The sequence below is a fragment of the Fusarium phalaenopsidis genome, assembly GCF_050370095.1.
Source record: "Fusarium phalaenopsidis strain FUZ10S chromosome Unknown contig_32304, whole genome shotgun sequence".
Lineage (NCBI taxonomy): Eukaryota > Fungi > Ascomycota > Sordariomycetes > Hypocreales > Nectriaceae > Fusarium > Fusarium phalaenopsidis.
Genome location: NW_028145404.1, coordinates 2,396,521 through 2,420,888, shown reverse-complemented (window position 1 = coordinate 2,420,888; position 24,368 = coordinate 2,396,521). Strand labels below are relative to the sequence as shown.

Sequence of the window (24,368 nt, the reverse complement as noted above, 5' to 3'; positions counted from 1 at the left end):
AAAACGCTCAGTCAGTCCAAGCACCCTGTACGCCAAACCATGACACCTAGAAGCGGGATAGGATGTGGGAGCAAGTCAAAACTAATAAAATCAGAGGATGCGTACGATGGCGCTCGAAAAGGTTCAGAGAACTGTGCAGATGCACGCTATAGTGACAAGCAGAGAGATGGAAGGATTGTAAGTAGTAGGACAGTGTAGTGTAGAGGCGAGTGAATAAATAGGTAGGTAGGTCGAGAACGAAGCCGTCTTCGCACAAGATAGGATTCATGAATCATCTGTCCTCTAATATCGAACAAGAGGGTATCGTCTCAAAAGGGAGCATGGCTGGCTGCAAAGAGAATCGGATATATGCTGAATGAAAAGGTCTGCTGGTTTAACGTAAATGTATGTGTCGTCAAATGACGCGCCGTGTATGTTGCGAGGCACTCTGGCCGCCTCTGCCCATCGTGAGCTGGGATAATGACAGCGTCCTCGCTGCTTTTGTCTGTGCTTGGTCCGCCTTGTCCAAGTCTTCTCCAAACGCCCCGAAGCTGTGTCCCTCCTCACGAGGAGTTTCGAACGACTCCGAGTACTCGCTCTCGTCTCCATGACCAGTCCCGATGCCCGAGTCCTCAGGGTCAACATGGCGCCCTTGTGAATGCGTGTTGATCACCAAGGAGCCGAAGCCCTCTTCGTCATCGTGGTCAAATGCTGATCTATCGCCGAAAGACTTTGCCGTCGGAGGGGGGTCGAATCGCGTCTCCCGGATCACCATTGAATTGGACAAGACACTGAGCTGGTTGCCAAGTCTCTTCACCTGTGCCTCTAAGGCTTCTCGGGCGGAACGCTCTGTGTGGATCAGGGCCAGGAGGTTAGTGTAATGGTCTGTTGTGAATGACCCAGGCGCATCTTTCAATAGGCTGGGAAGGCTAGTTGCTCCGCGGATGGTCGCTGTTGATGTAGGTCGGTTCGTGATGTCCTCACCCTGACCGGACGCATGCGGGTCAAGAAACGTAGTCTCCTCGTGGCTCGATGCCTGTGAAGCTGTCTCAGACCGGTATCGACTGGAGCTCCGGGAGCCCATCGCGACACCTATATTGATCGGGTCTATTTGTTGATCCAACGGAGACTCCCTTGAACGGCTTCCATGGCCTCTAACTGGGATAGGAGGTGCTGGTCGGTCTGGGTGCTCCGTCTGCGACTGCCAGCTGGGGACCGTGTCACACATTCGGTCGAGAACCTGCTCCAACCGATGGACCCTGGACTCGAGATTGTTGATCCGTGTCTCCAAGTTCGCAGCCTGTGTGATTTTCATGCCTGCCACCTGATTCATCCCGACAAAGGGCTCAAAGTGGAACGGTTCCGCGGTCGCCTTCGCCGCAGGTTCTTCCTCGACAGTATGTGTTGTCTCAGCCGCAACTACCGTCGTATCTTCAACCTCTGGGTGATCGGAGGACACAGGTGACATGAATGCCGGGTCGTAACTTTCTCTCCAGTATCTGATCTCGTCACTTCGCCGGCGAGTGTTACCACGGTCTTCCTCTGCCTCTGGCAATCCTGATAAACTTCGCGATCTTCGCCGCACTCCAGTAAAGTCACTGGTAATTGCGCGTCCAATTTCGTCGGGATCATCTTCATGCTGTTCTTGCCGGCTCTCTCGGCCGTGGCTGCTTGCAGGTCGCGGTGAAAGCCCCGCCAGGTGACTCTCACGCACCCTCAATGCGCTCGCTCGTGCCTGGTTAAGACCAAAGTCGGCGCTGAGAGAGTTGCGTGCGCTCTCAATGGCTCGGACATCTTCTGGGCGGACAGAGTGAGATCTCAACGCTCGGTCAAACTCAGTGATGGGTAGAGATGCAGATCGCTTCGACTCGGCGCCTGGGAAGGGCCGACTCCGGCTCCTGGGATCCGGTCTCTCTCTGGATCTTAAACTTGGCACTACGTCTTCTGGCCGAGGACCCTCTCCTGTTGAGCGGCGGAAGCGTTCTGGGCGTGGCGGTGCCGGTGCTGGTGCTGAGCCAGTCTCTGAATCGGTATTGTTGGGGCTATCGCCGCCATTTGCCTTCTTCTTGCGGTTAAAGAGCTTTCCTAGGGCACCTCGAAGGGTCGACTGTTTGCGCTGGGGGCGATCTAGCCTGTCTCTTATATGGACAGCATCTGCACTGACGAAGGAGTGCCTTGCGTTGTTAGAGGGCTCCGCCTTCTGCAGCCTTGCTGGTGCGCCAGGCGCTCGGGGGAAAGTTGGTGACCTCGGTTCATGAAAAGCCTGGGGACCGTTCCGGCGAGGCTCCGGAAAGGTGGGAGATCTGAACTGGCGGTCCCTGCTTGTTTGGATAGAGTCGGCTTGCGATTCTTGGAACTCGGCTCGTACGGGCGTTGCGATACTGGTGCCGGGGTTGCGAATAGGGAACTCATCGTCTAGCGGAGTTGGAATAGGAACAGGACCTGATATCCTCCCACGGATGGAGTGCTGACCGGTGCGAGGCCGAGCACTCCCGCCAGCGCTGGGGGTCGATTTCCACGGCTTCTTCATCGAGAGAAGCGCGGCTGAATCCAGCGAGATACCGATGGGGAGAAAAGGTTGCGACGCGACAAAAGAAGAACGAGAAACGACAGAAGAGAAGTGGAAAAAGAAAGGTGAAGCGGATCAGAAGGCGAAATAAGATGGCATGCCCCGGCAAATATCCATGAAGAAGTGGTCAACAAGGAATCCCAAGGCCCTCTATACGTGCGCTCATCTACACCGGGCAGCCAGGCCTATCATTTCGTAGTCGACAATGCAATGTGCGTAGGTACCGTATGCAATGCTAAGCTCGAGCGTCGCCTCAAGGGCACGGCAAGACACGACGTGAAACAAGGAAAAGGAGTGTGGGGAGATAGGGAACGGGCGGGTTTATGGCATTGCGATCGATACAACTCGCCCTTGTCCAGGAAGGGCGAGAAGAAATCCAGACAGACGGAGGGACAGGACGAGGAGGCTTGAAACAAATACGTACGGTGTTGGAGCGGTCCAAGTGGGCGGCTGGCACCTATTAATGTCCGGTCAGCAGGATAGACATGAGACGCACGCCTGGCGAACCCGCTCTTGAGCCTTGCGGGACCAGACCACTTGCGGGCTCTTGGAGCGCGAGGAGAGGTTCAATGCCACGTTGGATGACCAGGAGGGACGAAAGGGGGGCTGCGACAAGGCATGTCGAAGGTGACCAGGGGCCAGGCGGGGGGAATGGCATTCGCATTGGTAGTCAGTCTGGCAAAAGCAGGCCATGTTACCTTGCAGGACCGTCAGTCGCAGCGGTGAACAAGATCAAGACGGGATTGCCATTCCAAAGACCCAATGCCAGCCTCCGGCGTGCAGCGTTAGAGAGGTCCAGAGGCAGGTCGCGTGGGGCCGTGGATGGGGATGGGGATGGAGCGCATCTTCATCACCAGAAGCTGGTGGACAGAGCTTGCCATGTGTCGAGCCCGAGAGCCAGCAGCGCCGTTGACCTGAGCAGAACCAAGACAGGGATCGCTCAGAATGCGGCTGGCGTCGCCCTCTTCCGCGGGCCCATGGCGTGTCGTCTTGTCGACAGAACAGGCAAAGCAGCGGCCCTGGACGTTTCCGTTGAAGCCAAGTCCAACGAGGGCCAGGGTCAGGCTTCGAGATCGCAGCGCACGAGCCCTGGCGTCTTTGTGTCCCTTGGGTTTCTTGAGTCGTTGGGTCACTTCGTCTCGACTACGGACGGGCATCTGACAGGGGGGAATGGCCTCAGCGGGCCGGGATCCATCTTCCCTCGTGGCTCGCAGCCGAGTGCAGGGCATTTTGGGGGGAGGCAGGGCTCCCTTGTACGATTGTCAGCAAAATGCTACCCAGTTCTTCTTCTAGAGAAGCTCCATTGGTTTCTGTACGCCCAGCAGCGGCAAACGAGTTGTGCTTGTTGCATATGAGCCTGTTGTACAATGTCCTAAAGAAAGGCCAATTATCGCGTCCCTGGGTTCACGTACTAGGTATGCACGAGGCACGTACCGCCAAATACGGTGCCGTCTTAGTTTTGATCGACTGTCATGTCAATATTGTATTGAATGTCTGGGCCGTCGTTTCGTTCGTCATCTCCAAGATTAGCCAGCACATTCATTTCGGGTGAGAATTGAAGACGGAAGACAGGTGACGATCATTCTCCTTTGTCAAGATGGACGGGAAAATGAGGTGCTTGCTGTATACGGGCTGCGCTTGCCAGGTTCGTGCTTGAGGCAGGTGCTTCGGAGTTGGGGTTGCCCGATCTCGGGACGCCCTAAGTTGCTGCCTCAGGTCTGCCAAGGGAAGGGACCTGCTCTCTACCAATCTCGATCTTCATCTTCAAAGCCTTCATCTCTTCTCGCTAACAAGACGGCGAGATCTCAAGTGCTCGACAACGGATGTATCAGAGCTACTCCGTACAGACAAAGCAACCACACACGATTGACGATCTGCCGCCCCGGTCTGGAGCACCGCTGAGGCTCCTCCGCCAGCTAGTCCTAGTGCCGCGGTCTGAGCTCGACTTACTTGCATCACGTTAGTGCCACCGTAAAAAGCAAGCATAACTCCTAACTGGAAAGCCACCCTCCAACTCGACGCCCAGATATCCCAGCTTGATGCTCTGATTTGGCAGTCGTTAACACATGAGGCATCGCCACAGGTCTGGTTTCCAACTGTTCAGGCTGATTACAGGTCGACCCCTGTGACCAACTGTGCAGGGAAAAAACCGTCACATACTGGCATGGAGACCACCACCTCAATCCATGCATGTCTGGGCCAGCAAGTCAGAGCCCTTCAATGCCTGCTTGCATCATCAACTAAATTAGCATCGCAGCCTTATGGCGGCTGAAGAGCATATCGTGAGTTGTCACCGTTTTAACCAGAATTGGATGCCAACACAACCTATCAAGCTGACTGACAACTCGCATCAGAGATATCCGCTCTATATGACAGCTGCTAATCAATGACAACTCTGCGCTAGGGATCTCGCGTCACCGTCCCTACGAATCAGCTGGACAGTTGAGTATCCGACAATCTCTGCTTCACCTTGGTCTGCCATGCAGCATCAAGGAGCATTCCTGCTCCAAAGATCCGCTGATCTACCGTTTCCTCCGCAGCACGACACCGGAGGACTGAGCGTTCAGACCTTGACAGCCCGGAGCTGAATGGCTTGTCAAAACTAAAGATGCGTCTCGACAGCGTCGCATGCCGTTGGGCAAGGGGTCCCTGAAACTGACACGACGGCGCTCTTGTATCCTGCGAAGCTAGTGGCATGGCGGGACCGCACCTTGCTCGAGAGACATGATGGATGCGCGATTCTTGGTGAGCAACTTTGTTCCCATCACGTTTGTACTGGAATGGTCGTCTTCCACCATCCAAGGTTGCTCGATTTCCCTTGCACAAGACAGGAATTCTGTTGTGCTTGATAGAACGCCGGGTTTCACATTAGCTGTCACCTTGCACCGCGTCCCATTTTCTAGTTGACCAATTTTGATAGTTCTTCCGTCACGGCTCGGCCAAAGGTTTCTCGCTCCGGCGTTGCTCAAGAACCCTTCAAGATACTCCATCGGTGCTCTGCAGTGAGAAAAACGGAGCAGGGATCTCGTCCCCCACGGTCCGGTCCCACAGTGAGTGACCTGAAACAATGCAGGGATGCTGGTGGCAGCGTCGCGACCGCGTTTCTTGAGAAGCTACCCGTACCCCGAAAGCCTTCACAGCCATCAAGGATACGACACGAACAGGCGGAGGATAGGCTGCCCCAGACAAGGGACCTTTCCTAATTCTTCTAGAATGGCGGCCTCAACACTATCTTTGGAATCAGAGCCATCTTTGAAACGGCGAGCTAGGCATAGTTTCAGGAGAAGCTAAGGTCAGCCGTTCTGCTTGTCTCCTCAACAGCTTCGCGACCCAGAACAGCGGACTGGAATTGACGGCCGACAGTCGGGTTATCGGCCGAATGATTTCCAGAACAGAAGCTGTTGATACCCTCTCCAGTCTCCTACGATGCGACGTAAGGACTGACAGGTCCCTGCTTCCCGGTGATCTCGGCGAGCTTGGACCTCGAAGGACGTTCAAGCTTGGTGTGTCACGGTGGACGCGTCTGGGTACCGCAGATCGGCGTTGTCTTCGAGAAACTGCATCCATTTCTTCAAGAAGCTGCTTCCTCTGTGGCACAGGTAATACATATTAGCGGTGCTCCGTCTCAGGTGGACAGCTGGAACAATCTGCGCAGTGGTTGTCAAACCGGAGGCTGCAGCTTTGAGGCCCAGCATGCAAAAGTGGCTATCGCTTACCTCTGAACGGTTTCCGAGTCTCCGATAACTGTCAACGAGCGCTTGGGACGTGTCATTGCGACTAGACGCTCCTGCATTAGTGACGGCCCCATCATGTCCGACCTAGCGTATTGAAAATGGCCGGAATTGGGTCTTTCAAACTCACCATTGAGACGGCGCTTCTCACCAAGGAAGCCGACCTCGCCTTCAGAGTTACTCCGGACGAGGCTCACAATGACTGCCTCTTTCTCGCGGCCCTGAAACCCGTCCACACTGCCTAGCTCTATGCCGGGGAACTTGTCCTTGAGCGAAGCTAGTACGGCGAGCTTGGGGTTGATATGGTATCAGCCTACGTCTCACAAAGACATGATGTGTCCAAGACAATCAACTTACCTGGGCATTGTAGGGGGTCACGACGGCAATATCTTCCGGACGGACTCCGGCCTCGACGAGCTGCTCCACGTGCTGTCGCACGAGGGCAGCCTCCATCTCGTTGCTCTTGCTCTCGCCGTGTAAGCTTGCTCTACCCTTTTTGGGGTCATCCTTGTCATCCTCCTCGTTCTTCTCTGGAAAGTCTCCGCCCTGTGTGTCGATGAATATGAGGGGCTCATTGGTGTTCTCATTATCCTCGACGTCGTAATCCAAGTCTTTGAGGAGGCGGTGTTTCACGGCATCCGCCGCGATTAGCTTGGACTCGTATAGTTCATCAGAGGGGAAGCGCATGATGCTCTCATGCATTCGGTACTGCGTAGTTAACATGCGCTTGATGGAAGGCCCATGCAAGGCCAGCAACCTGTCGAACAGAGTGGTTTCGAGGGTGGCACCCTTGGGGATTTTGACACCATCTTTGATTGCCGGTTTGACCTTTGTGTTGGACGACTTGATGGTGGGAGGGAGCTGTAGATGGTCACCGGCACAGACAACCTTCTGTGCCGACAGCAAGGGAACCCAGCACTGGGCCTCGAGGGCCTGACTAGCCTCGTCTATAATGACGACGTCAAACTCTTGGTTGCGTAGCTGGAAACCACCGGCGCCATGTAGCGTTGCGAGAACAACCTTGCTTCCGTCGATGAGGCTACTAACGCAACGGCGTTCTCTCTCACGATACTCTTTACGTAGCTCCTTCAGGTCGGCGTAGATAGCCTTGCGCTCCCTACCGCTCTTGGTCTTTTTGATGGAGGCTTGCTTCGCATCCATCTCGGACCGGACATCCTTCACTATGGCTCCAGCCTCGGATGTCTGGGTGAGCACGTCTAGAGAGTGGTTTAGAACAGAGGGCAAAAGACGGGCAGGGTGACCAAGTCGAAGGATTGGGACTTTGTGAGGCGAAAGTCGCTCAACAATGTTGTCGACAGATATGTTGGAAGGGCCGCAGACAAGGATTCTGTGGCCGAGTTTGATCATTTGGAGTATCAACTCAATTAGAGTATGAGTTTTGCCGGTCTATAGATGTCAGTGAGGTAATATGTATTAGCAAGCCTGGTCAACTCACCCCAGGGGGGCCATGGATCAAGGCTATCTCACGGGAAGCCAGGGCGAAGCGAATTGCATCCTTTTGTGAATCGTTGAGGGTGGGATCAAACCAGTCGAGTTGACCGACGTTTTCATCTTGGGTAAGATCCTGGGCGACTGGTGATGGGCTCGACAAGCCAAAGAGAACTCTGATGAAGCTCGAGTATTCCGACTCAGTCATCTTTTGCAGCTTCTCCATCGTTTGATTCATCCTAGGCAGTATCAATATCAATATGAGAGATGGAGTCAGTGGGCAGAAGAGGAGCTTAACCATACCGCTTATACGTCACCTCATCTGCCAGCTTGACGGCCCAGACTCTTCCTGAGAAGGCAACTTCATCCTTTCCCTCGTCCAGCGCAACGCCTATCCATCCACGACTTACTTTTGTCACAACGCCTCTCGCACCCTTCTTCTCCAGCTCCTTGATCTCGCGCTTTTTGGCACTCCCAGCGGGCTGCTCAGCCACAAGGACAATGTCTCCGGTGCGCAGACCATGTTCGGGAAGCTCGCCCTCGGCACCAGCGCGGGCGGTGGCAGCGTCAGGCGAGAGCTCGAAAACAGTCCTGCCACCGAAACCGGTACGCTGCGCCGAGACGACGAGGTTAGTCAAGGCCAGGCCGGCGCGTTGGAGGCCCGTGGGGCTGTGGTTGGAGATGAGGGTGCTCGTCTCACTGATCTCGGTCTGAAGCTCCTGATCCAGGAGGGCGAGCTGGGTTGAGGCAAAGGTGGGGACGTCGAGGGGCTCTATCCCGGGTGCCATGATGTACGAGTCTCTAAAAGGAATGGACAGGGCAAAAAGGTTGGAGTGTCAAAAGTGTTCGAGGGTGTGTATGAGTGAAAGGTGGGATTTCATGTGTGTGGGTGTGATGAGGGGAGCTCCAGAGAAGGACCCCACCACAGCCCAAGCTCTGACGTCTGCCTGCCTTGTTGGGAAGGATTTGAGATCAACATCATGAGAACTAAGCACAATAGAAGACATGATTTTCAACATGTGTTCAATATTTGCAATGTCGTCAATATCCATTATTCAACTTGACCATTCTGGTTCTCGTACAGGCCTCAAACAGCGCCGAGGTGCATAACCATTCCGCTGGTATCAAGTCATGATGCGGTTCAGTTCAGTTTAGTTCAGTTCCCATACCAATACTGTAATCACGCTGCGCAAAAAAACTTGAGCGCAATATCAAGCAAAAAACTCCAAGCATCCACGCTCCCATCTTCATACCGAGATAGCTCCAAGAGATCATTATAAAACCAATACTCATGGCGAACCCAAAGATCAAAAACACTAAGAGTTTACAATTCCCGTTCGGACGGATGTATAGCAATCACGACCACGAGCGAGGCCACCATGATAGCAAAGGCGACAAAGGCGACAATGGTTATGGTGCCGCGGCTGGCCGGGAACTTGCCCTGCATGACCCAATGCTGGGACTGGAAGTAACGCTTGTAGCCGAGGAAGAGGGTGAGGATGCTGATGCCGAGGAACGTTGTACCCAGAGGCTTGCCCATCTGGCGCAGCGTGTCCATGTTCTTGGTGGCGTCGATGCCGCCGCCGTCGAGGGAAGTGTTGAGTCGGAAGAGTTGTGTTACTGCTATGCCAATTGAAGCGAAGCTGAGGGAAGTTCGGAGCCAGGCGAGGAACGTTCGTTCTAAGAGGTCATTGTTAGAGACTTGATGCGTTGAGATTCAGGAGGTGGGCGTACCAATGGCGAGGTGATCTCGAGCAACACTACCCTTGTTCTCGAGCTCAATGGATTGGAACTTTTCGGCTTGGACCTGCCACCATGATGGGCCCTTGTCCTCGGGCTCGGGCTGCCGTGAGTATGTCATGCCGGGGGCAGCAGGAGGGTGAGCATCGGAGCTCTGATGCTGCGAGGCCGGCCTTGACCGATATGTGCTCCGGGTTGACGTCTTGCGCACGCGGGCGCCCGAGGTGACGGCGGCATTGTTTGTGGTTGTGGTTGTGGTTGTGGTTGTGACGGAGTTGTAGTTGAGCGGCGGGGTGTGGGCGATGAAGCCAGTGGCCTCGTCGGCACTGCTATCCTCTATGATGGGGTTCACCGCCGAGTTGGTCCGGGGCGGGAAGATGGGGCTTCCGGGAGCCCGGGGGGACTTTGGGGAGGCGGTGCCGGAGGTCATTGCTTCGGCGCGCTCGCGGGCGTTCTGTTCAAGAGGCGGAGCTCCTGGTCAGCGCTCGCTTTTCCAACGTTTGGCTAATGGATTAAGCTTGATCGAGGATCGTAGGTCCGAAAGAAAAAAGAAGGAAGAAAAAGAAGGATAAGGTAGGTCGAGCACGCGAGCTTTGGCCGATCTATCGGGAGCTATGTCTAGCAGGGAAAGATGGCCGGGGGGGGTGAGGGGGGTTCACATGCGCCACAGCGCGACGAGATGAAAGACGCAAGAAGAGGAGAAGAAGTTGTCACGCTCTAATATTCACGCGGGCATGGATAGAGGATGTATTGAGGGTTTTGAGGTACATCCTTTTATCTTTGCGCAAGACAAACAACAGATGCAACCACCAACCAACATCAAAGAGACGGGAACCTTACCTCGAGTATTTCGTTTATGCGCGCACTCGACGATTGGCGTCTGCCGCCGCTCAGCTGGAAACTGACACTGGTAGATGCATTGTCATTGGCATTGGAAGGCGTCCTTCCCGAGACACTTTGTCCCGTGGACTCGCGCGTCAAGGCGGGGACCACAGGGTCCGGCGCTGCGGGATGAGGAGCAGCGTCCTCAGCCATCGATGCTATCTTTTAAACGGAAGCAGGCTCGTGTTTAGCGGTTGGTGAGATAAAGCCGCCAAGGTTGCAGGTGGCGTCAAAGGCGGACAACGGGGCAGTTGGAACTGACGGGCGTTGAGGGGAAGATAGGGACAGAGATAGAAGAAAAAAATGTTGACAAGTTCGAGATTCAAAAGTTGGAGGTGCTCCCATCGTGACGCCAGCGCGGGCTCCATTCTAGTCATGGGTCCCGTCTCAGTGGAGCCCGAACCGCCTGTGGTGCCATGGATCTGCCTCTTATGCTTGTGACGAGGGGTCGCGCTACAGGCGCTGAGAGGATCAATAAAGGGCCCATCCATTCAATTGAACGCCTGGAGAGGCGGGACGATTCTTAGATGCGGCACTGCCGAGTCCGATCTCTGGGGGTAGGGGACTGAAAATGGCACGAGATTGGGCCATGAGCACGTCAGCGAGCTAGCACCAAAATGACGACTCGGCGACCTAGATGCCATCATAGTCAATATCTTTTCTGAATGCCTTCACTTTTCACCTTGAAAGTGTTCAAAAATGCCATGAATGCTACACATACCTCATCTCACATCCGTGACCCCGGATGACAGACCCTTCATGATTCAACCCCTTCGTCATCTGACCTCACCACACCACCACCCATTGGACCCTTTCAACTCCCGTGATGCACACCAACGCAAGGCACCCTGCCACTCCCACAGGCTGAGCAGTGATAATTGCTGTCTGGCTGCGGCATGCAGCAGCCAGGACCCTTATGCGCGAAAGAGAGTCCAGGCAGAATCTGACATCTTCCCTTTGTCTTCTTGGCGGTGTTCTAGCTTCATGCTCTTGTATTTGTAAATCGCCGATGGCCCGTATCCAACTAAAAGGGCCTCCCGTGTCTCGTCCGTATTTCCTCGCCTTAATAATCTCCGGCTCCGTGCGACATTCGGAGTTAACCACGGCGTTTCCTCGCCTCAAACTTTCCCGTGCGATTTCCGCTTTTTTTGACTGCTTACCCTTTTAGGAAAACAATCCAAAGCCTCGGTAACTCGGTGTCTTTACCTCCGTGTCAAACTCCGGACATCGTCATGGAACAACAACAATGGTATGGGAAACCTCATGGCTCTAAGGATCTTTCAAATACGCGAATAGAATTATATTCCCTTTTAGGAAAGTAATTCATGTTCGGAGGGCGATGTTCTTACTCCGTGCCTTTACTCCGTATCGCGAGTTCGTGTATTGCTTCGGAGATCGTGCAAGGGCAACAATGACGATGGTATAAGGCTGGGGTTATTAAGGACATCGCAAAGGATAAATAGACAGTATACAGACCTCTTCCAGAATTCAATTAACACATCATCATCTCAAACAACAATCCAAACCACACTCCACCAACATCTCAAACCTCATACCATCATGACTTACACCGTTCTTGGAAAGGAAGTCGGCCCTATCGGCTACGGCCTCATGAGTACTACTCCCTCAATACCCAATTCCAATATGATTCTCTAACACCTTATCCAGGCCTCACCATGCGTCCCCTCTCGGACGAGGTCGCCTTCGCTGCCATCCGCGCCGCCCTCGACTCGGGCTGCAACTACCTCGATGGCGGTGAATTCTACGGCCCCCCTGACGCAAACTCCCTGACCCTCATGCGTCGATACCTTGAGAAGTACCCCGCCGACGCCGACCGCATAGTCCTCAACATCAAGGGCGCCCTCGGTCGCGATTTCCGGCCTCGCGGTACCAAAGAGGGCGTCCGCGAGAGCATCGACAACTGCCTGAAGACGCTGGGCCCTGTGGGACGCATCAGCCAGTTCGAGGCCGCCCGCAAGGATCCTAACTCGGACTATGAGGAAGAAACTCTGGCTGCCATTGACGAGTATGTCAAGGCGGGCAAGATTGACGGCATCTCGTGCAGCGAGATTAATGTCAACACCCTTCGCAGTGCTGCCAAGAAGTACAACATCACCGCTCTGGAGATTGAGGTCTCGCTCTTCACCCCAGAGCCCCTTACCAACGGTCTTCTCGAGGCTTGTGGCGAGCTCGACATTCCTGTTCTCGCATACTGTGAGTTACCCCTATCCTTCACTTTGATAGCACAAAGCTGACCAACAACTTCAGCTCCCCTTGGCAGAGGTTTCCTCGGTGGCCAGATCAAGTCTTTCGACGAGCTCCCCGAGAACGACTTCCGCCGCATCAACCCTCGCTGGCAGGGTGAAAACTTCACCAAGAACCTCGAGCTCGTCTCCTCCATCGAGGCCATCGCCAAGAAGAAGGGCTGCACCACCAGCCAGGTCGCCATCAACTGGCTCGTCACCCTGTCTCGTCGTCCCGGCATGCCCAAGATCATCCCCATCCCTGGCTCCACCAACCCGGACCGCATCCGTGAGAACGCAACCGTCGTCGACTTGACCGATGACGATATGGCCAGCATCGACAAGATCATGGCTTCCTTTACGACGGCCGGTGAACGATACCCTGCCGCCCACATGGACTTGTTGAATGGTTAGTTAGGGCAGTCAAGATAGAGCAGAGTGATGAGTAGGAAACCAGTTAGATAGACAAATGCTTTTCATTTCTTCATATCTTCGTATCATCATGATTCTTGTGTCAAAATCGTCTCAAACAAGCCGACAATCGCTATCCGTTGTCCAGTAGGCGACCAAATGGACCGGCAAGGGATGACGGCCAACCCCGTCGGCACATCAACTTGCTCCCATGAAGACTTGACTTGAGTGGCGTCAACATAGACAAGAGAAGGCTTGTTGAGACTGATTTCCGGCTCATTGGGGCGCAGTTGACGGATGGACTCGTCGAGAGCCTTGCTCATGTCCACCTCCAATCCTCCCAGTGTGAAGGTTTGAGATGCCTCGTCACAGTAATAGGCCAGAGTACTGTATATCACAGTGCCGTTTGCCATTTGCACAACCGCATGCCAGGCATTCCAGCCTGGAATCCCGACTTCGGGAGGAGGAATCATCACAAGGCTTGCATCATCCACCTTCGACAACCCGTTGTGAGCATGCCATTCCACGTCAGACTGCCGGGGCAGTTCCTCAACCTCAACGGCAAAGGTTGGCGGAACACAAGTGTCAGGCTCGTTCTGCTGACGAAGCGTGAGTACCTCCCAGTCAGGAATCTTTGCGGGCTTCTCATCATTAGCTGCCAGCGTCATGTAAGCCGGGTTGTACTTCAGATCCCAAGGATCAGGGCCATTGTCATTGTCCTCATCATCATCAGGAGATCCGTGAGCCTTCTTCCAGGCATGCCCTGCAATCTGAGCGCTGCGTTGCATCTCATCAGGAGAAGTGGCCCGAGGGAAGTAGGCAACTGAGCTTGTCCAGAACTGAATCTTGAGTTCTTGGCCAACTCGCCAGAGATGCTGCAGAGAGAGCGCAACTTGGAGCTCGTGCGAGGTTTCAGAGGGGGCCGGGAGCAGCATCGTGGCTGGAATCAGGGGAATTTGTCCTGCAATCGAGATACATCGAAGACCAGTCGCCTGCTGACGGATCGTAACGGGCACGTCTATAGCCTGACTATAGGGACCAATGTTTGCAGGCGCCCAGTAGGACCGCGACTGGACATGAAGGCCATTGCGGTCGTCAGATGCTTGAGACACGGGGGCAGTAAGATACACAGCGATGCTGACACCGTCCGGGAGCAGATCGCCGCAGGATATGGTCACTCGAGCTGGCGGATTGGGTTTTGGGAACAGCTTTCCATACTCCCCGTTGACCTTTGGAAAGTCTGACATGTGCCGCAGCACAATGATGGTGCTTGTGATCTGAGAGGGGTCGATGGAAGCCTCCGACACCAGACTCCTGATCTTCGCCACGACCTGCACCGTCTGTTCCTGGATCGACGTCTCGCTCGTGCGCAGATCCGGGAGAACGGACCAGCGGTGAAGATCGATGTCGGCAGTTGCAGTCCCTGCACCCGCGGCGAATGGCATTGGCTGCCTCGCAGAGGCAGAGACGTGCTTGGTCTCCTGCGCTGCCCAGGGTGCAGACAGCAGCTCATCCAACACGGCCTGGAACCTAGGATCGAGCAGATCAGGGATCCGAACTGTCGGCTCCTGTGCCTGTGCAGAATCTGGCTTTTCCTCAAGCCGTGCGCCCCCCAACAGGAGCCATGAGCAACCACCACCTTCGCGCACGATCTTCCGCCCCTCGTCCGGGACGTTGATCCTCTTCTTGAAGACACGCGAAGGTCCGTCGACGACGAGGGTCTCGAACTCGCCACCTTCTCCCAGGGCCGCTGCGCCCTCAGCTGCGCCAAACTTGCGCAGCGCGCTCTTGACACGCCGGGACCCTGCCTCGCTGGATACCCGCTCCCAGAGATAGTCTTCGTCCAGACCAGCGCTGGCGACTTTGATGATCCGTGCCTCAAGCCCGGCGTTGGCCATATCGACCAGTAGCTGGGTGTCACTGGCAGTGGCTGCGGATGGGGGTGGCAGGATCGGGTACTGCCATAGGTAGGCCAGGGGCGTGAGGCCAAGGCGCAGGGCGATTGACTCGACGCGGGTGCGCTGGTAGGTAGAGAGGATGGCACCAGCGCAGAGGGCATTGGCCTCGGGATGGCGGGCGACGATGGCCTGGAGCAAGGGCAGCATGGACTCTGTCTCGTCGCTGTCCTGAGCGTTGACCGTCGTCGTCGCGTCGTAGTCCCTCTCATGGCGGACCGCACGTCCAGCGATGGGCAGGCGATAGAGCGGCAGTCCAGTCGCGGCGGCGTACAGGGGGAGAACTTCATGACCGACCGTCTGGTACATGAAGCTGTTCAGGTCCCTGTCAGGTTCGCCATGGCCATGGTTCTCAGCATCCGGTTGGGCCGCCCAGGTACCCGGGTCGATGACCTGAAGGCCCGCGGGAGATGGCAGCGCAGACGACGCACGAGGATTGGTCTCGGGCTCAGTCGTGGCGTCTTGCCCCCGGGATGGTGACTGTTCCTGGACGAGGAGGGCGTGCTCCTGCTCTTGGCTGCCGTCCTGGTCTGCCGGGAACAGGTTCGCGAGGGCCACGACACGGTGGCCGTGCTCGATGCAGTGGATCAGGCTGAAGAAGCTGTCCTTGCCTCCCGAGATTAGAGCAATGACATTGAGCCCGTCCGACGACATGGTTTAGTGGGCGTTTGTTTCGTTGTCGTTGCAGCGAGTGGCGTGTCTGTCCGAGCAGCCGGAGCCGGGAAATGAGGCTCTGGTGATCAAAGGCAATGATCCAGAAGGCGGGCGTCTTCAGATTGCCTTCCACTTTCCCTCGCCGTGCCGTGCTGCCTCGCTTGCGGGTATTTGGTGTAGTGCACGAGTAGGTGAGTATCGATAGCGTGGTGTGTATTCATTTGGTGTGGAGGTTTTTAGGTTGCTGCCGAGTCGTTGGTGGAGTCTTGGCTCAAGCAATTAGAGTAGAGAGTCCACTAGCTTGCGCTTGCTCCACGATTCATGGCTCGCCATGGATGTTTCATCACGGACCACGGCCGGACTGTCTGCAACCTTCACGGACCTGAGCTATTCACTGATTGTATGGGGTGTTATCGTTTGCCTCTATTGAGCACGTACTATGTACCGGGCTACCCAGCAAGTTCAACGGCGCCGTCACGGAGCCCCAGCCGGGCCCTGATCCTGACCAGCCGGAAGTCAAGCCTCCAAGTGTCAATTGGCGATGCCAATATCAATGACATTGCACCATGTCAATCCCGTCCTTGACGCAATCTCCCCGCCCCGTCTCTTTCGTCTCATCTCGTCTCATCTCCGGCTCCGGATCCTCTCCTTGGCGGGGAATACCTCCGGGGCGGCGATCACCCGAAGCCGGTGCAACTTCTAGCTCAGGCACTCAGTAACTTGGTGAAGAAGGTCGCCGCTGGGAGGCAAATTCATCGACAGAGTGATTTGCAACCCCCTGCACAGTAATGAGCGACCTGTCCCCTCCCGAAAGGGAGCGCTATCCAGCTGGCGGCGGGCGCCAGATGAGATCGCAATCGAAACTCCCGACTGAAATCTCGGGCGAGAGAGTCTGCCCCCTTTGGGGATGCCCTCTTGACCAGGGGAGACACAGAGTTGATGGAATCGTGGCTGGCAGTCTTGGGCGTCAGCGGCTCAGTGCTCTTTGGGTTCATGCAAGGTCCATGGACGGCTCGGTACGCCCCAGAATTCCGCCTCGGAAAGCTTGGCTGAGCGCCCTCTCGTGGCTCCCTTGACCTCAAACCACTAATGTGACAAGGTCAACATCATCATCATGACTCGAGGCACTCCAGTTTGAGCTCAAAACTAGGGCGTGCGGTCCAGACTCGGCAGCACAGCGAGTACAAACACAATTTTTGCTCCGGGACTGGAATGATCAAGCCTCAAGGGAGGTGCAAGAAGTCTTGGTGATGGTTTCAAGCCAAGAAGCCCAACAAATGGATACAAGAGACACTGAGGATGAGACAGACAGAGACAAGGACTTGAAGTTTGGTGGCAGCATTTTGTAAATTTGACTGTCGTGTCAAGGTTTCTAAAAGTATACATGATTTGTTGTGAGGATAAGTGCCTGTCATGATTGTGACCAGCACATCCTGTACTCGACATCTTCCAAATTCAGCAACAGGAAAACGACAGACAAAGAAGCAGAGTAAACACAAGAATGTGGCCGAGCTGTATGTGTGAGAAACAACCCCCTCCACGCGTCTCAAGTGATACCGTCGTCCCGGCGAGCCCTCTGATCCAGCTGCTGGCCGCCCGGGATGATTACAACGAGTGTAAGAACGGCAAGCCGCCAAGTTTTGATGGACGTCTTTGTCGTTGGCAAAACTCATCCATCACACCTTTCTTTCGATGCAAGCTTTGGTTCCCCCAGATGTAAAAAATTCAAATTTTCCCCCTCGCGCCGGAATTGTGTCCATGGAATTTCCCCCCAATAATTGAATCCTCGCTCAACCGGCTCGAGGCCCAGGTTGGCTAGCAAACGCGATGCAACTCTCAAAATCAAAAGCAGAAAACGACAAATATCCTCCCTGGTCGTCAGGCGTAACAAGGAGGTCTTGGAAGTATTGATACAGGTATTGCGACGATGTTGTTGTGATGTGTTGTAAATGCATTCATAACCGCTTGCACTCTTTTTTGCTGTGAATCCCCTTTACCCAAGGATGTAACCCAAATGGAAATTGTTCCGTGACCCTACTACTACCACCGCCGAACTCGAGCGAGTGGCCAAGAGAAAAAAGAAGGTCGTCAGCGTCGTATCGGGCGTATATCAAGATAGTCGGCTGACTGTCTCGATCATGTTGTCGTGTTGTATTGGCATGACCATTTAGTCGGAGCGCTTGCGCTTCTTCTTGCCCTGGTCGCTGCCCTCGTCCGATGAGAGCTCGCTGGCGCTGCCGGGAACCTCGGAGGCAATCTGGAAGAGAACCTTGCCGTAGGCGCTGTAGTCATCTCCAGCAGGCTGAGGCACCATAGAAGTATCATAGGCGTGGCTGTCATCGTCAATGAGGTTCATGACGATGGCACCGCTGCCGTGGGTGCGGGCGTGCTGAGCGAGGTTGTCACTCCTCGAGAACTTCTTGCCACATTCGTTGCACTCAAAAGGCTTCTCCTGAGTGTGAAGAGAGCGGTAGTGACGCTTCAGGTGCTCCTGGCGACGGAATCGGCGGTTGCAAAGGTCGCACACAAAGGTCTTGGAGGGATCCTCAGTGAGGGACTGCTTGCGTCCCCGGCGGTTGGCGGGAGCGGGAAGAGGAGTGGGAGCAGCCTCGGAACCGCTGGAAGCGTTGGAGTCGCTAGCAGCATCAGCAGCCTGGGTGGGGGTCTCCTGGGCGTTGCCCGACTGGGTGGTGGAAGCAGCAACGTTCATGACGGGAGCAGCAGTCTCGTTCTTGTGGGTCTTCTTGACGCGCTTGTCCTGGTGGCAGTCCTCAGACTGGCAAGTGGGAGGGCTGGGAAGAGCAGGGAACTGGAAAGCCTCGTTCTCATCAAAGGACAGGTCCTCGTCACCAATGAAGCTACCGTGGCCGAGAGAGACGACGGAAGAGCCAGTGCAGGCACGGGGGCGACCAATATCAGCAGACTGCTCAGTTCCGAGGTTGACAAGGCTGTTCACAAAGTCGTCCTCAGACTCAAAGTCGGAGAAATCCTCAAAAGTAGGCAAGCCGTTGGGGATAGCAGGGTTGAAGTCAAAAGACTGCGAGACAGCGACTGCCTTGGGCTCAACCTTAATCTCGTCAACCAGAGAGAACTCGGGGGTCAAGGCGTTGACAGCAGCGCCAGAGACGGTCAAGTTCCTGGGGTCGCAAAAGTCGACGTCGTGGTCAGGAGTGGTGACTGAGCGCGCGTAGGGCGCAGGCGAAGGCGAGAGAGAAGGCGTGGACAAGAGGTCGCTGGCGGTGTTGCTAAGCGAGGGAACCTTGCCGAGTTGAGATTGGAGGTACACTGCCAATCGCGGTTAGTCTCAGGTCTTTCCCGCGATACCCCACTATTCAGGTGCTATGAGCCATGACAGCGCAGCGCAGCGCTTTTTGGCGGAGGCCAGCCAAACTGCGCCTCGGTGCTGATTGGAGCCCGAGGCCGCCAACGTCAACCATAAGCACACCACCATCTCCTGTGGCCAAACCCAAAAATAGGCTCGAGCCCAGTTTTGCCGCACAATGAGATTGTTCTCGTATGCGATGCCACAAGGGGAAGGATCTGAGTAATAAAGGAAATGCTAAAATAGCTGCTGTAACTTACCAGGTGTCATGGGAGGGGATCCGCAGCTGGACCAGTCAAGGACAGACGTCTCGGCGGGCTCGAGGCCCTCCTTGATGCCGTCAAGACCATCCAGTCCCGAGAACATGGGGTTCATGGGAGTCTGAAGCACCTCGCAGGCGCTGGGGCTGCCGATGGTGCTTCCAGAGGTCGACAGTGGTGGGGTCGAGGGGAAATACGAGTTGTCGTACAGCTCACTCTCCAGCATGATGGCAGGCTTATGGGACATGGGCTGGGGCGAGGCAGTCGGTGTCATGACGGCGGGACCGTTGCTATACAGCGTGGGAGGCTGCGAGTTGCTGGCAGAGTTGGGTCGCGAGTAGACGGGAGTCGAGGGCAGCGTAGGGACCATGGGATACATGGGCATCTGCTGCATGGGCTGCTGCTGCTGGAAGTGTTGTCGCACCTCGTTCTTGGCCTCTGGGTTGTAGAAGTAGAAGGGAGCTTGGCCAATGGCCTGGGGCATCATCGTGGCATCCATTTCTGCTGTAGAGTCCTTCGTGTCAGCCACTGTGACTAGTCACGCCGAGTCAGGTTGGTATTTGTAGGATTCCACAAACCTTGATAGAGTTGGACTCTGGGGTTGTTGGTGGTGCTTGACCGGTTTTAGATATTAGGTAGCTTGGATTCGGTATTGCAATACAGTTTGCTTCGCGACAAGACTGGCAGTCGGCCTAACGATGGTGGTGATTGTTCGGTTCCTGGGGTGGAAGAGAGAGTGGACGACAAGTGTCTGGCGGAGCAGTAACTGTCTGGATGGGGGAGGGTGACTCGATTATTAGGTGCGTTGGTTGGGGACGTTCTTGTTGTACATGGGAAACACTCGAGTCCAGTCTAAGAGACGATGTAGAGCAGGACGGGAGGGTTTATCAAGTATATCGAGAGTGCCGCAAGATGTTGTTAATGAGTGTGAGGGACTCTCGAAGGCGAGGATATCCAGCAAATAAGAACGAGTCACAAAAGAAGGAAGAACCGAGCGGGCATAAAAGAGAAGAGATGATTACACAGATCCGACACTGCTGTTGTCGATCATACCTTTTGATGAGGAGGGAAACGAACGATGGACGAGCACGGGGACCATCGAGTGATAAGTACCTCCAGCGACGAAGCCCAGCAGCGCCTTCACTCACACGGGTCGACCCAGATGAGCACGATAGGCAGATGGAAAACCCTCCGTCGCCTCCATGCCCTTGTCTCACTCGACGAGCCAGGGTCAGGGAGCTGTGGACCAAGATCCACATCCACCACATCCCATTCTCTGGATCCACCATATCCCATCCCCATCCATCTCTCTCTTCTGTGGCCTTGTCTTGTCATTCTGCTCCCTCCTAGTCATCTCCATCCACGCCCAAGCCCTCGCCCACCCACGCCCACATCCTCTTATCCACAATCCCACCCGGCGGCGGGCCAGACGGCAGAGTGCCCCCGGACCCCTGCCCAAGTCATGTCTGGGGCAAGGGAAACATCAGATGCGGGTCTGGGCGTCCCTGGCCCTGGGCCTTGTCATCCACCGTCTCTGCCAGTACGGGCCTTGGGGCCACGGTTCCATCCACACCACCATGGCGCAGCCACTGGCTTTTCTAATTCTGGACGATGTCTGCTGGGAGCTTGAGCCCTTTCGTCGCCGGATGGGCCGCCGCGGTATGAAGAGTAGCCCCCGGAACCTATCCTGTCCCGTACCAATGCAACGACCCATGTCCCGACTGAAGAGAGAGCTCGGCCATAAAGTAGTGGATAGGTATGGATGGGTTGTGGATTGATGTGGATGTGGATGTGGATGGGCACCAAGGCTCGCAAAAAGAGGGTCCCTCGTCGCCTGTGCAAGCTTGTGCGAGCGTGCACAACTCCCATGTCTCGCCCTCGGTGTCTCTTGTGTTTTGTGTGTGTCGTCCGTCAGTCAGTTTTTTTCTTCTTGGTGGTTTTTTGTTTTTTGGTGCCTGCCTGTACGCGCGTAGTGCGTGATATGTGTGGCCATAATCCACAATCCGTTCAGCTGGCTGCCCTCCATCAACGATCCAGCGAACGGAACGACTGCCACAGCCGCCATTGATGATGAGCACATCTCGCACACATTTCTTCTCATCCCTCGTCTTATCCCTTCCGTTCGTTTGAATGGCTTGCGCTATGTGCTCGACCTCTCGCCGTCCACCAGTGGAGATGTTGGGATGCCAGACGCGCTTGGGAGTTATGCCATGCCCCAGCCAAGATGCGCCATGGTGCAATCCCACTCGCCAGCGCGGCCTCCGTATATACCCAAGTGGCACGCAATCCGCAAACCGCGTCACAAGGGCTGCATAATCCCGCGCACTGATAGGGCGGCGCCGTCGCGAGTCGCCGTGCATCGGCGTGCATCACCGCGCCTCGCCGCGAGAGAATAAATAAAACAGATTGGGCGAGTCCATAACGGGTCCTGGCCGTGCACAACTCCGATTTTGTCCACTCGGAACTGTGCTGTGCACCCTTCTCGTCTTTGCATGTCGACGGCGCCAGACATGTGCACAGCCATTCGCTGGGCTGATGTCGTGTCACATCCACCTGCCCTCGAGCGCCGTGCTCCGATGCATCGTCGGACGTCCAATGCAAGGCACAAACGACGGCGTCGCGCTGTTTCGCTTGCTGATCACCTCAATACGGGCTCTTGCTTGGTGGATGTGGATATGCAGTCGACGCCGTGGAGCGCCCGACGTCACCATCACCATTGCCGTCATCGTTGCGCGGCTCAAGCTGGAGGGAGCCCGTTGTTAGTGATGATGCCGCTTGTTGCTCTGGCTGGATCTGCGCCTCATCACAGCGGGTGGGCGGATATGGAGCAGAGGGCTTGTTTGTTGGAGCATTCGCCCATCATCACTCAAGATAGCCAAAAGACGAAACAAGGAGTGTAAGCTAAAGCTTGATGCCGCGGCAGTCGAAGTGACAGGTGTGCGATATGTTTGGCCTGTCTGCTCCGTTGACTGGCTACTGCGTTGCTGACTGGCTGCAAACTGGCTGGTGTGATTGCTTACCGAGGACCTGATTGCTTCGCTTTGCTTGCTCGCTTGCTTGCTTGGCCGCTTGCTTGCTTGCTTGCCTGTTCGCATGCTGCTCATCATCGTCACGTTCAGCCCGGCTTGCATATCAAGGTAGATGATGCGAGCACCCTGTCAATGTGCCATTCCCAACGACGGATACTGACATGGAACGGATGCACCGTCAAACGATGCAGGAAGCTGTAACTCGAGGTGTCATCCAGTCGAGTCGAGTCCTCTGTAGCTTGTCGCGAAACCGTAGCATTGTCAATGTCAGAGGACGAATAGTCATGCCACTATAACCACATCTTGAGCCAAACAAGAAAGACAAGCAATGGCTATGTGGGCCACTAAACTGATCAACAATGTCACCGAAGCCTGCTGCGACCTGGAATAAGGCAGGTCCGAAGGACGCTGATACAGCCCCCGCCAGAATTAATTTTATGCGGCAAGCCCGGGTGCGCACGCTCTTGCGCTCTGACGTCGGTTGTCGCATTGGCCTGTGCATAAAACGGGATGGAGCGTCCCTGGCACCTACCAACTCGGGGAAAGCTGTCTGGCCCTAGTCCTAATGTGAGATGTTATAACTCGTACCTGAGCTTCCATTATTCTGCAACGCCCGCCATTGATTGACCCAGACCAGACCATGGGCGAGCCAGTTGTGGACGTGGATAGTGGCAGAGTGGATGGTCTATTGTGGATGGCGTATGACGACCGATGGACCGTCCGGGCAGCATTGCGTAAGTGCGGTTGACCTTGAAGTGCTGAACATGTTAGTTGCAGCAAGATTCCATAGCCCAACCCGCCCAGTCCCGCCAGGTCCGAGGCGTTTGGCCGTTTGAGCTGAGGCTTAGAGGCTTCAGCCCATGGCCCGCATGGTTCAACGCAGAAGCCATCTTCCAGGTAGGTAGCTACGTTGTATGGCACGAAGGAGGCCTATCTTCGGCCAACTCAATGGGAGGGTTGAACAGCGTTACCTCGGTTTATGCGAACGTCTAAGTTGTTACCTAATTGCCCATCTACCCTGAGGATAAGGTAAATTTGACATGTCCGAACAAGGACAAGACCGACCCAGCCAGTCGTCCCCGGTAGCGATAGGCTCACAGTCCCCAATTTGCCAAAGGGTCCCGAGGAAAGAGAGACGACTTCTAAATGCAACGTCAGAGGATCCTACGGTCCCAGAAACCCAGAACCCCAGCAGCCTCAAGATCCCAGGAATCTAGGACCTAAGCAAGCGTAATGCAACCAGCGACGCTCCGGCCCCTGACCCGGCCAATCGTCTTGGACTAGACGTCCCTTCTGGGGAAGGTGCTACGCGGCCGTGTCTTGGCTTGTTGCTTTGTCCCGTCTGGCCTGGGCGTTCAACTGCGCCTGTTCGCTGGCTGCACCGGGCTGCCTCAACTCCTCCAAGCCCGCCGCTTGGCCCGCCACCAAATCGTAGCCAGCAGCCAGTGCGCGCCCACGTTGGCTTGGCTCCTCAGGTTCTCCATTCCCCATCCATTCTCCAAGTCAGGCACAGCGGCCAGAGAGCATGCACCGAGAGCTGGAGTTGGGCGCCACCAGCTTCAGCTCCTCTCGGCCGCGATCACCGCACGATGAGGTCGGTGCGCCATGCACCAGGCTCCGTGCGCCGACGGTATCACGGCCGCTGACAAGGACGTTGACTCAAGCAGCTTGTTCGACATCCGCCAGTCGACAATAACAACGACGCCGTCGTCGACGCCGCCCCCGCCGCCGCTTTGTCTTCAACCCCGCCTCCGTGCTTCCATGACGCTTCCTTGAGCCGACTGGCTCACCAAGAGGGCCTCCCAGCTCAATAGACATCGTCCGTCTCACCATTGCGCCGACAGCGAGTCAGATCAGGCAGGCCACGAGGTGAGAGCTGCTCAGATCGAGATCTACACTAACACGGACGGTCCCACGGCATCGTCCCGGAATGCACTACCAGCTTCCAATCCCGCTGCCACCCTCTCCCTCGTGTCAGGTCGACTGTCATCCCAACTTTTCCCAAGTACTCTTTTTAGGGTCCAGGTCCCTCACCGGGGTCAGTCATAGTTGAAGAGCTAAACGGAGCTCTGATCATGATCTGCCTCTCTTTTGAACCGTTTGTGGCTTCGCCTGCTCCCGTCTCACGTCTGTCGATGGTGGTG

At 55.5% G+C, this 24,368-nt stretch overlaps 7 protein-coding genes across 7 annotated transcripts; 1 reads left to right on the top strand and 6 right to left on the bottom strand.

Moving 5' to 3' along the window:
• Positions 1–394: 394 nt before the first annotated feature.
• On the bottom strand, positions 395–2,509 carry LRP88_10022 (uncharacterized protein; the record flags this gene model as incomplete). Its single annotated transcript, XM_083246495.1, has 1 exon — positions 395–2,509. The coding sequence occupies one exon, from the start codon at positions 2,507–2,509 to the stop codon at positions 395–397; it is 2,115 nt and encodes a 704-aa protein (XP_083097608.1).
• Positions 2,510–3,333: 824 nt separating this feature from the next.
• LRP88_10021 (uncharacterized protein) lies at positions 3,334–3,777 on the bottom strand (the record flags this gene model as incomplete). Its single annotated transcript, XM_083246494.1, has 1 exon — positions 3,334–3,777. The coding sequence occupies one exon, from the start codon at positions 3,775–3,777 to the stop codon at positions 3,334–3,336; it is 444 nt and encodes a 147-aa protein (XP_083097607.1).
• Positions 3,778–6,173: 2,396 nt separating this feature from the next.
• Positions 6,174–8,516, bottom strand: LRP88_10020 (uncharacterized protein; the record flags this gene model as incomplete). The annotated part of the gene is made up of 6 exons (XM_083246493.1): positions 6,174–6,195; positions 6,265–6,325; positions 6,410–6,569; positions 6,637–7,686; positions 7,736–7,967; positions 8,032–8,516. 6 exons carry the CDS (start codon positions 8,514–8,516, stop codon positions 6,174–6,176), a joined length of 2,010 nt encoding a protein of 669 aa, XP_083097606.1.
• A 536-nt stretch (positions 8,517–9,052) lies between these two features.
• LRP88_10019 (uncharacterized protein) lies at positions 9,053–10,503 on the bottom strand (the record flags this gene model as incomplete). The annotated part of the gene is made up of 3 exons (XM_083246492.1): positions 9,053–9,408; positions 9,463–9,922; positions 10,309–10,503. 3 exons carry the CDS (start codon positions 10,501–10,503, stop codon positions 9,053–9,055), a joined length of 1,011 nt encoding a protein of 336 aa, XP_083097605.1.
• Positions 10,504–11,910: 1,407 nt separating this feature from the next.
• On the top strand, positions 11,911–13,007 carry LRP88_10018 (NADP-dependent oxidoreductase domain-containing protein; the record flags this gene model as incomplete). The annotated part of the gene is made up of 3 exons (XM_083246491.1): positions 11,911–11,965; positions 12,019–12,564; positions 12,619–13,007. The coding sequence occupies 3 exons, from the start codon at positions 11,911–11,913 to the stop codon at positions 13,005–13,007; spliced, it is 990 nt and encodes a 329-aa protein (XP_083097604.1).
• An 86-nt stretch (positions 13,008–13,093) lies between these two features.
• LRP88_10017 (diphthine--ammonia ligase) lies at positions 13,094–15,613 on the bottom strand (the record flags this gene model as incomplete). The annotated part of the gene is made up of 1 exon (XM_083246490.1): positions 13,094–15,613. One exon carries the CDS (start codon positions 15,611–15,613, stop codon positions 13,094–13,096), a length of 2,520 nt encoding a protein of 839 aa, XP_083097603.1.
• Positions 15,614–17,780: 2,167 nt separating this feature from the next.
• LRP88_10016 (C2H2-type zinc finger protein) lies at positions 17,781–19,694 on the bottom strand (the record flags this gene model as incomplete). The annotated part of the gene is made up of 2 exons (XM_083246489.1): positions 17,781–18,898; positions 19,196–19,694. 2 exons carry the CDS (start codon positions 19,692–19,694, stop codon positions 17,781–17,783), a joined length of 1,617 nt encoding a protein of 538 aa, XP_083097602.1.
• Positions 19,695–24,368: the final 4,674 nt, after the last annotated feature.